Here is a 14,514-nt window from a genome sequence, read left to right as displayed (position 1 = left end):
TGTCCGTATCCTTTGTTGCTTTTAATGTATTAGGTATAATATTAACATTAGCATTACTTTGGCAATGTTGCTTTTTCTAATGTCCTTTTAAAATAAAATCTCAGAGTGTGAAGACAAATAAACTGTTCTTGACATGTTGGCTCATTGGAGCTCCTAAATCTTATCTTGATCCTTTTGCTACAAAGCACACTGACAGATTTTTCAAAGTAAATTGCTCATCCTTTTCCATCTTTAAAAAAAAAATAGCCTTAATTTTGAACAAGTGAAACAAAAGCAACCAATCCAAGCCATTCTTGAGCTTCAAATAACAAGGGCTTACGGTTGTTGGTGGCTAGTGCAACTAGAATGTGTCTAGCCCAAAGCTTCCTACCTAGACTGCAAACTGGGAAGATGTTGTGGGCTGTTTTTGTCCAGAAGGGATAATTCTTCCTTGGAGTACATCTGGGAAATTTAGTCTTCAGCTATCTACTGGTTACTATCCCATCACAGGAGAGCTTTTCACTTGTGGATTTACTTTATGGTGGAATTGAGTGTCATCTTACTCTATAACTCTTGGAAATGGGGAATAATAATTCATAAATTATTATAAATGCATAAGGTTCATAATTTGGAAATCTTCATATTGGCATTTAGATTATTCCTGTGCTGAGTCTTGAGTAACAGACTAATTAGACTGTATGGGAATTCCTTATAGATCTGGTCAATCTTATTCTTCTCAGCAACTCTGTTGTTACTGCTTTGAGATAGAGGACCAGAACTACAAGTGATGTTCAAGACATAAAACCCCTGGTTTATACCATGTCATGAGTTTTTCATTTTTGTTTTTCTGTTGTGCTCTTCTTGATGATTCCTCAGATTATGTTTGATTTTTAGAGTACTACTAAGTATTGATCTGAGGTTTTCAGTGAACTATTTTAGAAAGACAACCAGATCTTCCCTGCATTTTAAGAGTCAAATTAGAGACCACTATTTAACCAGTAAAGTTTTATTCTTTATGTGCTGTGCTTTGCATTTACTGTCACTGTAGGTGAGAGTCTGTTTCAAACTAGCACCTGTCTACATATATGTGTTTATTCACTACATTTTCTAAGCATTAATTATACTCAACAAAAATGAAGTCAGTACTTCAGTGGAGTCTGTGGAGTGACATAGGGTTAGATGAATTGTTTGTAGGCTCCATTGGCTGTGTTAACTAGAGCTCTATCTGTAATGGCAGTTTAGAAATGTAGCCTGTTGGTGCCTGTCACCAATTACTCATTATTGAGGGGCTATCTGTAGCTTCATTGGCATCAAATGGTGTTGAAACTAAATGTATCATACACTGATAGTGGTGTAGGTTTCTCAGCACACAGTACTGCAAGTGTTACATCAGGTGTTTATTTTGTGTGTTTGTATAATGTTCAACAAATATTTCAGTTACTTGAGCAGATATGGATGACACCAACATTTTCTCTCTCCTTGAGACAAGAGCTACTGGAAAATAAACTTCTGTTGTTTTATTTGAGAAAAAGAATACTGAAACTTCCAATTTGATGAGATTTCTCAGTTACTGAAGTTCGTAGAACTTGATGGAGAATTTTATTGATGGTCTTTGAGTCTTTTAGAGTTACAGTATCTTCTCCCACATTTCAGACACAGTAGTTAGAGCATATGGATAAAAATCCCAATGAGCTTTGACTGCAAACTTTTCCCCCTTAGTATTTGATATCTTACCTAATACATACAGGTTATTTTGTACTCTCTTTTTACAAATGTCATTCCAACTTGAAATTACCTTTATCTGATTTTCTAATGCTTCTTGGATTTTTCTGTAGTACTTTTTTTACTACTCTGTCATGTTTTTAATTTATTACAAAGCTTAACACTGTATGGATATCTGATTAATAATCCAGTATGTTTTCACTTTGCACTGGGTGTAGATGGGATGGAGTTAATTTTCTTTGTGGCAGCTCGTATATGGTGGTTTAGATTTGTGACCAAAGTAATGCTGACAACACACAAATGTTTTAGCTATTGCTAAAATATGCAAACCATAAAATATTGAAAATGTAAATATTGAAAAAATATATATTGATATTCTGTTTGATGTCCTTTCTTGAGAGAAACATTTGTTTTAAGATGAAGTTGAAATATTAAGAAAGACTTAAAAGTAATAAAATGTTTTACTGTCTTTCATAGATCCGCAGGGGAAGTGTTGAAATCCTTATCATATTGGACATTTAAAATTACCATGAATAAATCACTATAAAACTGTATTGAAACTACAGTGTGTATTAGAAAGAGGAATAATTGGTGGATGTAATAGACCTCTACTCCTCTTTGCTTCTGATTACTGATTCACATTGACCTCTCGGAGATCAGCGTCTCATTGATTCTCCCACTCTTTCAGGAGTCACCAATCCTTACTGGTTACTGACACTCTCTGTGCATCTAATTTAATCCTTTGATACATAATGATTGCCTTCACCTTGATGCACAAGAACAGCAAGAAAAAAATGTGATGAGTTGACCCAGGCTGGACACCAGGTGCCCACTAAAGCCACTCTGTCACTGCCCTCTTCAGCTGGACATGGGAAAGAGAACAGATAACTAAAGTCTTGTGTGTCAAGATAAGGACAGGGAGAGATCAGTCACCAATCACCACTGCAGGCAAACCAGATTTGACCTTGGGAACCAGCTTAATTTATTACCAAACAAATTAGAATAGGATAGTGAGAAATAAAACCTAAATCTTAAAACACTGTCCTCTGACCTCTCACTTTTTCTGGGCTTGACTTTACTCATGGTTTTCTCTACTTCCCACCTGCTGTCACACAGAATCACAGAATCTTAAAAGTTAGAAGGGACCTCAAGAGATCATCTAGTCCAACTGTCAGAGCAGGACCACGTAGAATAGATCACACAGGAACTTGTCTAGGTGGGTTTTGAATGTCCCCAGAGAAGGGAACTCAACAACCCATCTGGACAGCCTGTTCCAGTGTCAGCACAGGGAGATGAGGAATGAGGGTTGCAGTCAGTTCATCACACGTTGCCTCTGCTGCTCCTTCTGTATCACGGGCAGAGCTACTCACACTTCTTGTGTTTCAGTCTGAGTATCTCTCTCCCCATGAGTCTGCAGGTCCTGACATGACCTGTTTCAGCACAGGCTCCCTGTGGGCTCACAACTTTCTTCAGGCATCCACCTGCTCTGGCATGGGGTTGTTCTTGGGCTGCAAGTGGGTCTCTGCTCTCCCATGGCCTCCGTGGCTGCAGCAGCAGGGCCTCACCATGGGCTATACCATAGGCTTCAGGGGAATCTCTGCTCCGACACCTGGAGCACCTTCTCCCCTCCTTCTGCCCTGACACCAGTGTCTGCAGAGTTGTTTGTAGTCACATATTCTTACTCTTCTGTAATACTGCATTTGCCATTCTGTGGTTGTCTTTTTTTTCCCGGGTCTTAAATACATTATCCCAGAGTTGCTACCATCAACACTGATGTACTCAGCCTTGCCTAGCAGCGGGTCTGTCTTGGAACCAGATGGCATTGGACGGGAGGGAAGCTTCTGCCATCTTCTCACAGAATCATAGAATAGTTTTGGTAGGAAAAGGCTAAGTTCATAAAGTCCAACCACTCACCTAACACTTCCAAACTCACCTCTAAACCATGTGCCTAAGCACTTCATCCATCAAATACCTCCAGGGCTGGTGACTCCAGCACCTCCTTGGGCAGCCACTTGTGCCAGTGTCTTAACCCTTTCAGTGAACAATTTTTTCTTAATATTCAATCTCAACCTCCACTGGGGCAGAGGCCATTTGCTCTTGTCATTTGTAAGAAGAGACTGATCCCCACCTCACTACAACCTTCATTCAGGTAGTTGTAGGGCATGAGAAGGTCTCCTTTCAACCTCCAGGTTCAACAACCCCAGTTTCCTTAGCTCCTCCTCATAAGACTCCTCCAGCCCCTTCATCATATTGTCTGTCTCTGTACGTGCTACAGCATCTCCATATTCTTCTTTTAGTGAGGAGCCCAGAACTGAACACAGTATTTGAGATGCAACCTCACCATCACTGAATACAGGGGGACAATCCTGATCCTGCTGGTCACACTGTTTCTGATACAAGCCAGGATGCATTGGTCTTCTTGGCCAGCTGGACACATTGCTGGCTCATGTTCAGGATGCTGTCCAACAAGCAAGGTCTTTTTCAGTTGCTTTCAAGCCACACTGCCCCAGGCATTAGTGTTGCACGGGGTTGTGACCCAAGTGCGGGACCTGGCCCTTGACTTTGATAAACCTCATACAACTGGCCTCAGCCCATTGGTCCAGCCTGTCCAGATCCATCTTTAGAGCCTTCCTACCCTCAAGCAGTTCTATGCTCCCATCCAGCTTCATATTGTCTGCAAAATCCATCCTTGTAGCACTACCACTACCAAAATCTTCCCATGGAAACACAGTTCAGCAGTGAATTAAAGAAATGTGCGTACAGGCCTAGCACATTTTCTTTTTAATAGGGGGCTTATTTGCCTAAGAAAGTTGCTGTGATTTAAGCAGAGCTGTGCATACCTCTGTTTTTATTTGACTAAACCAAATTGACAGTTTTGGTTAATGATTTGATCTGGATGATTAGTGGTAATGCCATCAACAGAAGAGTAGATAATTCTTTCTGAACAGCTTTGTGTTTTCAGTGTGTCTCCTCCCAGCCAGAAAATGTCACAGCTTCAGCCTCTGCTGCTGGGATGGGATGGATTTGGGGATTTTGACTGTTGCTAGATTGAATCAGTTCCCCAGCACTTGCCTGTAAACTTGCTTGTTTTGAGAGATAGGCAACAGGTAATTATTTTAACAACCCTCTCTCTCCCACACTGCAGCATACCTGAATCTCTGGTAGATAACGTGATGACATTTGATGACTGAGGAATGGGATTGAGTGGGAGAGACAGTATAGCAGTGAATAGTGAACCATTCATTCCTATTGAATTAGGAGCCTCCATAATTCTTAAAGATGGCACTTTTGGCCTTAGTTTAAAATGAGTCTGCCATCGATTGGAGTCTAATGTAAATGGATTCTTTCTGCAAGCAGTATGTCAATCTCTGCAGGAGAGGCAATTGCTGTGTTCATTTCAAATGGCCAATGTACTTTTTTCTTCCAAGCTGCTCTCACTACTGTGAAATACTGACGTCTTTTAGAGGATAAAAATAGTAATTTGAATGAAGAGTAGTTTAAAAACATGCCAATTAAGGATGTGGAGCTGTGCCTACAAAACATTGTACATCCAATTATGAATGCAGAGAGCAATATCTTCAATGAATGACTCAAATAGAATCATGGGGCAGTCGAACAGTGTAGTTCAACAGGACTGAAAACAGTTCATTCAAAGTTAACAGTAGCTTTCCTTCTCAACACAGACATGACCATTTCCTACATGTGTTAGGAGGCATAGGCACAGTGTTGTATTTCTTACACAAACAAAAGCAGGTATTTAAAATACCTGTCTCTAGGTAGTGGAGATCAGTTTATTCGTCTGTTGAATCAAAATCCCAGCTGACAAAGTGCTAAGCTGACTGCTTAGCAAGGGAGATGCAAAGTGAAGCAGTTTGTCTTAAAACTGTTTAGGAGCAAGCCAAGATCTGTATCCCTTGGAGGAACTTGGCTTAGCTATTCTAAATTGTATATATGATTTTTTTTGTAAATCAACGAGAATTTTTGTATTATGCAGGTTGAGTGACCTAGTTGTGGCAACAAAACACTTTGACATTTTAATCCATAAGGCTAACATTTTTTTTCAATAAGACAACTAAATTACTGAAGAAATGGTCCCACATTATGGAAATGTAGTGTAAGTTCTGTGGTTAAAGTCGAAGCCCATATTTTTCTTTAAAACATGCATTTGTCTCACTCTTAATCATTTCCTAAAGCACACCTTTCAGTTCAGGGTTTTTTTTGTTGTAAAGAGAGTTCAATGAGAAAGCAACTGTCATTGACAGTTAAGATTTTTTTTGGTTTGGTGATTTGATGGTGACTGTTGGTTTGTTGAGGGTTTTTTAAGTGTCTTTCTGGCTATAAAATAGTTATATTTGTAACTAAAAGTATTGCAATGTGTGCAGCCCCAGCTCCTTATCAACAAATAGTTTCTGGCAACTGCTTGTTGCTCTCAAAAAGAGAGAGAATGGGGCTCCTGCCATCAACATGCATCAGATTAGTGAATGAATTTTAACATGTGTCAGAGCTTGACTTGACCACTCTGTAGAAAGGAGAGCTTTTTTTCACATATCATGTGAATTGAGAATGTTCACCCAAGTGTTCAGTAGTAGTTGCAGATATATGATCAGCAAATCAGTTGAATTTTCTCACTGGCCTGGTTTTGACCAATATATGTGTGGGCTTCTTGTGCTAAAAGAATTTACATGGCACTTAATCTCTTCCTTACACCCTTACAGATATTGAATGTTGTCCTCCTGTTAGTTGCTGGATGTTTTCAGTTCATATTGAAAAGATGGAAGTTGAGTTTCAGTCCTTTGAAGTAGTTAACAGCTTTGGGTTTCTGAAGAAAATATTTTTCAGTGGCCATAATCTGCCCAAGGTTTCTGTGCATATGAAACAACAACACTTTAAAAAATAGTTTTAGATTAAAAATCTGTATGTTGTTTTAAAATCATTTAAAATAGCATTTTGGAGTTGTGTTGTGAAAGCAGGGAGTCATAGTCAACTGATTTTGTTGTAGGACGTCTGTTCTTTCCCACAGCTTTTATCCTTGCTCTAGCTGATGAAATTTGCAAACTGATCAGCTTGATAGAGCCACATTAGGAGAGAAAAACAGCATGTAATGTTTGTTAGCTTGTTCCTGTGGTAGTAGCTACTCATTAGTGTGGACCACTAACAAACTCAAGTCTGTGGTTTGTTTTCTTTTCTTCCTTTTCTGTTTTTCAGTAGAATTCCAATATTCAAAAGTTAATAGAGTTACAGATTAATGTGAAAAGCATGAAAAGGCAGTAAAATGGTTTTGTTTTTTAGTTTCAGCCACTTTATTTCCTCATTAGTAACATGTTTGTTACTTGGTAATGGTTAGAAAGGAGTATAAAGCTTTAATTATATTCGTATGCCTGTAGGGAATTCATTATCTGATCCCAATCAAAATCGAGAAAATTCTGTTTCTTCATGGCAGATTTTCTTTCAGTCATTGGTTCTGAATCTCTTTTACCTGAAACATGCAAAAAATTACTTAAGAGGTTTTTTTCCATGGATATATAAAATCTTTTCTTTCTGTTCCGTAATTCTATCACTAAGTTACTGTCCACTGAACAGTACTTGTTGTTTAACAGTATGTGAAGTAGCCTCAGGGAAACACAATTAATAAGCAGCTTACACTCTTTGTGTATTCTGATTCTTTATGAAGAGACTTTCATCTGTTGGTGGTCTGGTCCTGCCGTGAAATTTGCAGTGATTCATTTTATAGTTGATAACAAACTAATAGAGGCTGTGTCATGAAGGAAATGTGGAAAAATGTGTTTGTTTCCTACCACCCCCATTCATCACTCCAAACACTGCACATCCAGTTTGTGGTCAGAGAGAAAATTTCTTTATATTCTAATATGCATTTGAAGTGTTGCAGAGAAATGTAGCTGTGGTTTCAGTATCAATCAATAATTTATAGCTATATGCAGGAGTTAAATGGGAACATGATTAAACTCTTTATAAAGCAACAATATTTTCCAAAGTGGTAGAAATCTACAGAGAATAAAGTAGAGAAGAAGTATGTGTCAATGAATTTATCTAACAGAACCAAAGAAATCATTACCAGGCACTGGAAAGCAGGGGGCTTTCAAGGCAGTGCACAATTTTCTCTATCCAGACACTTGAAGCTAGGGCAAAAACATTGCTAATGTGACTTCAAAGAAAGACATGCTGCTAGCTGTGTTTGAGTTCAGTTTGTCATATGGTCATTGATCATTCTAGGTATTTTATCTTTCAATTTCAGATTTACAGATTAGCATCAAGTCATTAATAGTTGTCAGTATACACATTTCTGCCTCATTATGCCAGAGAAATTGGAATTAATTCCTGCATAACTTGTTTCCTTCTCATTCTGCATTTGGTAAAGTGTTAGCAGTTGTGGTAGTTACATGATCAGCCCTAAATATGCCACTTGAGTTTGTACTTTTTTAAGGAAGAGACAGAAAGCTTTAACCCTTTGTTACATTAAGGTAAGACAATAAGAGACAGACTTGTTTGACTCTCAGCTGAATATTAACATTACTGAAATTAAAGCACAGCAATTTCAATGTAGCACAACAGCTTTGCAGTTACTAGTGGTTTTTTGGTGTATTGTTTCCCTATCTCAGTACAGCAGCTACAGCACATTATGAATATACATTGAATGACTTATTCTGGAGATTGTGTCAGCTGCTTTAGATTCAGGAGGGAAAAAAAAAGTCCACATTTATAATTTTCTTCCATCAGTTTTTGCTTTCCTTACTCATTACCTCTAGAATGTTTACATTTTGCCTGAGTTTGTAAAGTTTGTTTTCTCTAGCCTGTATTTTCTACCATTTCATCTAATAATTAGTAATTTGTTGATATAAACTTGCAGCCCTCCATTTTTATTCTTTATAGATAAGCATTTCTATTACCTTTTTTAGAATTTTAGTAAGAAATTCCTAATTTACTTTAAGGAAGGAATAGCTTCAAGGATCAATTTAGCTGATTATTGATTGTTCAGTTGTTTCAGATGAGTGTTTTGTATGCAACTATTGCATTATATTCTAGTTAACAAGACGAAAATTTATCCAAATCAAGAGGCTGAAGACATTTTGAACAGCAATAGTCAGGGAATAATTGAGAGGTGCAGGCTTTTAAAATGAAGAGTTATGGGTTAGAATTAAGGGTCAGGCTAGCATATGTGACGCTGTTGTGAGTGCCTATTACAGGTCACCTGACCATGAGGATGCCCTCTACTCTGCCCTCGTGAGACCGCATCTGGGCCCTTCAGTTCCAGAAGGATAGGGAGCTGCTGAAGAGAGTTCAGCACAGTGCCACAAAGATGATGAAGGGATTGGAGCATCTCCCTTATGATGAAAGGCTGAGGGAGCTGGGACGTTTTAGCTTGGAGGAGACGGAGGGATGACCTCATTAATGTTTACAAATACGTAAAGGATGGGTGTCAGGAAGGTGGAGCCAGGCTCTTCTCAGTGAGGTCCAGTGAAAGGAGAAGGATCAATGGGTATAAGCTGGAATGAAAGAGGAACACAAGGGAAAACTTCTTCACTGTGTGGGTGAGGGAGCACTGGAAGGGGCTGCCCAGATGGATTGTGGAGTCTTCTTCTCTGGAGACTCTCAATACCCACCTGACAAATTCCTGTGTGACCTATTCTAGGTGGCCCTGCTCTGGCAGGGGATTGGACTAGATGATCTTTTGAGGTCCGTTCCAACCTGTAAGATTCTGTGAGATCAGAATCAGGTCAGGAATTACATTAACTCGAACTATTTTGAACCCTAATTCTTCTCAAGTCAACACTGAAAAACAAAAGTATGTTTCTGACTATTGATTCACAATAACAATGGGATGGGAAAAAGCCCAATCCAGAGACTATTGGAAGATTTTCCATTAAATAAAATGACCAATGAGTCCAGTAGTAGCAGAAATAACCCTGAAGTCATCAAACAGTTGCATACGGAAAGGAGAAAAACAACTTGTTCATTAATGATGAAATCATTATAAATTCTATAAAGTTTGTAGGATTTTCACAAGAAATCCACAATCATATTAAGATAAAACCACAAAACATGTTGCTGAGAGTCCATTTTTAAATTAATTTTCCTTTATTTTGTCTTTTTTCTCTTTTTATGTAAGTATCCCTCTTGTTTTATTAAGCATAGAGAAGCGTTCTCCTTTAGGGACTTGTGCAGCGCGTCTTGTTTTGTTAATATATGTTTCTTTTTACAATAGCATGAATTTTATCCTAATTCCTTCTTGTAGAGTTAGTGACTGTGCTTCCTGCATTTCTTTTGTACATAGTTACATTCTTTTTGATGTTTACTCTTTAGGTAATGATTCTGACGTTGACCTTGACAGGAAGGAAGATGAGCGAGAAAAAAATCCAAAGAGGCCCAGAGTTCAGAAAACAGAGAAAACTCCGTCAACTAAGGAGACTGAACAGATTTCAGGAGCTAAAAATCCTATTATAAGTGTGGTTTTGACAGCCCATGAAGCTATTCCAGGTAATCAGAATCACACCTTATATAATCAAATTCGTTTTTGTCCATGCTGACAGTGTATGAAGTAGCCTTTGGTCTGAGACTGAAATATTTAGGATATTTCTTATCTGAAGAATATTTAGTAGTATTTCTCTTGATACAGAATCTCTACACCTGGCAGCTACATGAGAAGTGCTGTCACATTTCTTCATAGGCATGGCAAATTCTGGACCTGGGTGTCGTTATCTGCATTAACATCAGTTGTCTTTAGTCTATGAATAGTTTTAAAGAAGAAAATGAAAAAAAAGGATCAAAGTACAGGAAAGTATTTTTCCCTGTAATATCTTTATTAAAGCTCTTGATTAGTGTATATATTTATGATAAATATAAATTTGTTTATGAAAAAGACAAACAGCTTAATAGAGATATATAACTTAATATTATATGTAGAAATATGTGTATATTTGACAATGAAGTAAAGTTCCTATATAATAATTAAAAGATTCTTCATCCATACATTTCTATAGTGCCTTTTCATCAAAGGATTTTGGAAAAATTTCAAACTGTTTTAAAACTAGACTTGCATTTGCCTGTTTATACAAACCACTTGACTGCCAAAGTTTCTTTTTTAATAGTTTTGTGCATTATTTTCAGCTTTGCAGCTTTATTGTTCTGCTTTTCATTATTGCTAACATTTCTGAATGTTTGTTTTCCTTATAGGTCTCAGAACAATTATAATGTATTTATTTTATTGTTGTGATTTGGAAGCTACCTGGATTTTCTGTGTTGTTCTTTAATATCTTTTAATATTGAGATCTTTGATATGTTGTGACTTTGGTTGCTGAAATGTGTTTCTATTTGCAATGGTAGAGGACACTGGATGAGCTTATCTATGAATATACTGTGTGCATAGAAGGGAAGTAAAAACCACCTTCACATTCATTGTTTGAGAAACTTCACACAAAGTTTTGGACTTACACTGAGGTATTAAAAATTTGATCTTGTAATATTGTAAACATGGGAGAAGGTGGAAGAGGATCATTGAGCACTGGAAGTATGGAAACCTGGCTTCAGGGTGGTTTGAGGTCTGTGACACTTCATTTCAATACCACAGGCCCCTTTCTCTTGTGTGATGTAACCCTGGGACCTTTCCTAATTGTTGTTAAACACTCATTTTCCCGTTGTGTCTCCCACTTCTTTTGCCTTTTTCCTACTGCATGTAGCATCTCCATCATGCTGCCCATTCCCCTCACTGCTACTCATGATGCTTCCCACACGTCCTCTACCCCTTCATCTGGTCACAAGGGAACATGCAGTGGTGTGTTAAGAGGCTCATGTAGGTGTCAGTTTATGGATCCATATGGATGTTAGTATATGGATTTATACACATGTCCTCCCTTGCAGCTTTTGAGAAGAGCTGTAATTGAGGTCTCCTTCTGTCCTGGTGTGAAATTTCATGAACCTTGTATGAATTTTTGTATTTGAAATATGACAAGGACCAGAAGAATTTTCAAGAGGAGAAAGAAAGTTTGTGGCTGTTTAGTCTAGATAAGAGGTGTCTGCAGAAGGGATCTCATTAATATTTACAAATAGCTAAAAGGTGGAGATTGGGGCATCACTTTTTTCTATTGTTTCTAGTGACAGGACAAGGGGTAATGCAAAGAAGCTGGAACACAAAAAGTTCCATTTAAACATAAGGAAAAACTGTTTTACTGTTCAGATGAGGGAGCCCTGGCACAGGCTGCCCAGGGATGATGTGGAGTCTCCTTCTCTGGAGGTTTTTTTAAAACCCATCTGAACACATTCCTGTGTGACCTGATCTAGGTGGACTTGCTTTGGCGGGGCAATGCACTATATGATCTCTAAAGGTCCCTTCCAACCCCTACCATTCCATGATTCTATGAAAAACATGATAGACAATGCAGCCAAAAACCCATTTTCTTAGAAAACTAGCCTAAAGAGGCAAACAAAATAGTAGTAAATACAGACAGCAAAGAAAATGTAGTAAGCCTGTGATGCAGGGGAGAAAATGAAAATCTAGAGGAGACTGGTGTCTTAATTACTACCTAGTAAAATTTTCCTTGGGACAACAAGAAGTCTAGGTTTTCTTTACACACATGCCTTTTGAGTGACTCCCGTTATTAAAACAACTTAACTTTGAAGCTATTTGTGCATAGTACATGATGCATTCAAAAGCTTTTAATGAAGAAAGGAATTTACAGTCAAGTGTGAACTGGCAGGTATTTTTGAAGGTCCCTTCATTTATTTGGTTGACAGTTAGTAATCTTACTACTTTCAAGTTCCCAGATAGAATATGTACAATAAAATGGTAATTGCTGTTAAGGCAGTATGAATTATCATTGTACTTTTCAGAATTTGCAAATTCTAGAAGATGTTATAGAAGTGATTAACTCTTTGAAGAATCAAATTAATATTTAATACAATTGTCTTTTAATTTATTTTTCATTGCTTTTCCTTCAAGTTTTTCATTAGTTTTCATGCTATAACTATATTTTAATATTACTAGCAATTCCTAAGTTGTTCCCCTGGAGTTTTTATTAGGATCTTTTGTAGTCTTTTATTCTACTTTTTTGGGGATTTATCAGGTGCTGACGAGGTGAGTTATTGCTATAGACTGCTGTTGAAGAGTGTAAATAGATAAAACATCTCTCGGTTCTTCCCTGCATTCTGTGTGCTAGATCATCTGTAAAGTCAAGTTGAAAATAAAGTTTAACCACTATGAAAACTCAGTCATCTTTCTGCAAGCATTAGTATTTTGTAGCCACTTGTTATCTAGCTTTAAAGATGCATGGAAATATCCCTTTTTTGTGCAGTGCAGTAAAATCTTATTGAAGACATCAGATAAACATTCTGTCAATTAGAAAAATAGAGAAGGCTTTAAGAATTAGTTGTATTGTGAGAGTTCGGCAGAGAGGAACCTCATGAGGTTCAACAAGAACAAGTGCAGAGTCCTGCATGTGGGAAGGAACAAGCCCATGCACCAGTACAGGCTGGGGCCAAACTGCTGAAGAGAAGCTCTGCAGAGAGAGACCTGGGAGTCCTGATTGATAATAAACTAAATATGAGCCAGCAATGTGCCCTCTTGGCCAAGAAGGCCAATGGCATCCTGGGATGCATCAAGAAGAGTGTGGCCAGCAGGTCAAGGGAGGTTCTTCTCCCCCTCTACTCTGCCCTGGTGAGGCCTCATCTGGAGTCCTGTGTCCAGTTCTGGGCTCCTCAGCTCAAGAGGGACAGGGAAGTGCTGCAGAGAGTCCAGCGCAGGGCTGTCGTGGTTTAGGCCCATCAGGGAACAAAGACCACGATTAGCCTCAAGTACCGAAGAGGCTGAGAATTGCTCAAGGGCAGGGAGGGCTTAATTGCCGCTTAAGGTCCAGGACAAAACAGACCAGGCTACTCGGTTTGGGGAAGAAAACAGAAAATAATTTAATGCAACATCAAATAAAACATACCCACAAAACCCCAAAACATAACCAAAATGAAACAACACAGAGGAATACGTCAATGAAGAGTCCAACCAGCCTTTTTAAGAACACCTTCCCGCCACACCTCCCCTCTTCCCGGGCTCAGAGCCCTGATCCCGGGGTTTTTACCTTGCCCCCCCCTGAACGGTTCGGGGGGGCAGGCAGTGGAGGTCTCAGTCAGTCTGCTCCCAATAGCTTCTGCTGTCTGTCCCTCCTCAGGACGGGTGAACTCCACACCAGTCCTCCCTGCGAGTCCGTGGGGTAACTCACACGCATGGCAGCCCTGCACGGGCTGCTCCGACGTGCACCCATTCCAAAGGCTGCAGCTCCTCTCTGCCTCTCGTGTGGGGCTGCTCTGCGGCGTGCAGGCTCTCCAGCACGGCCTGGGCCATGGCCGTCTCCCCACACAGTCCCTCGCCCGTCCGGGCTCACTCACATGGAGCTGCTGGTGGCTCTCAGTGCTGCCACGGATCTCCACAGGTTTCAGGGGCACAGCTGCATTCTCGCCACGGCCTGCAGAAGGGTCTCTGGTCTACTGCTTCTCCTTCCTTCCTCCTCTGGCTGAAGGGTCCGCGTGGTCGCCTCCATCTTGTATCCCTCTTACACCTCCTGCCTCGCATTTCAAATTCCCGTCCCCTAAATAGTGATCGCAGAGGCGCCAGATTGGCCCAGCCGGGCCGGAGGTGGGTGTGAACCCAGGAGCCAGGGGAGGGTCCGCAAACTCTTTACCGGGTCTTCACTGCAACCCGCTCCCCCTGTTACTAAGCCAAAAGCTGCTCCTTGCTAAACCAGAACAAGGGCCATCAAGATGATCAGGGGAATGGAACACCTTTCATATGAGGAAAGGCTGCAGGAACTGGGG

General features: G+C 39.5%; 1 protein-coding gene across 5 annotated transcripts in view; it reads left to right on the top strand.

The window, feature by feature from the left end:
- Positions 1-14,514, top strand: part of ZFAT (zinc finger and AT-hook domain containing) — a 90,439-nt gene that overhangs the window by 18,678 nt on the left and 57,247 nt on the right. For all 5 annotated transcript variants that reach the window (XM_061995446.1, XM_061995443.1, XM_061995445.1 and 2 more), the window contains one exon: positions 10,021-10,194. In XM_061995446.1, the coding sequence (XP_061851430.1) occupies positions 10,021-10,194 (174 nt within the window). The remainder of the gene's footprint in view (positions 1-10,020; positions 10,195-14,514) is intronic.

Source organism: Colius striatus, chromosome 4 (genome assembly GCF_028858725.1).
Source record: "Colius striatus isolate bColStr4 chromosome 4, bColStr4.1.hap1, whole genome shotgun sequence".
Classification (NCBI taxonomy): Eukaryota; Metazoa; Chordata; class Aves; order Coliiformes; family Coliidae; genus Colius; species Colius striatus.
Note: the sequence above shows the minus strand (reverse complement) of the source record. Positions and strands in the feature narration are given on the sequence as shown.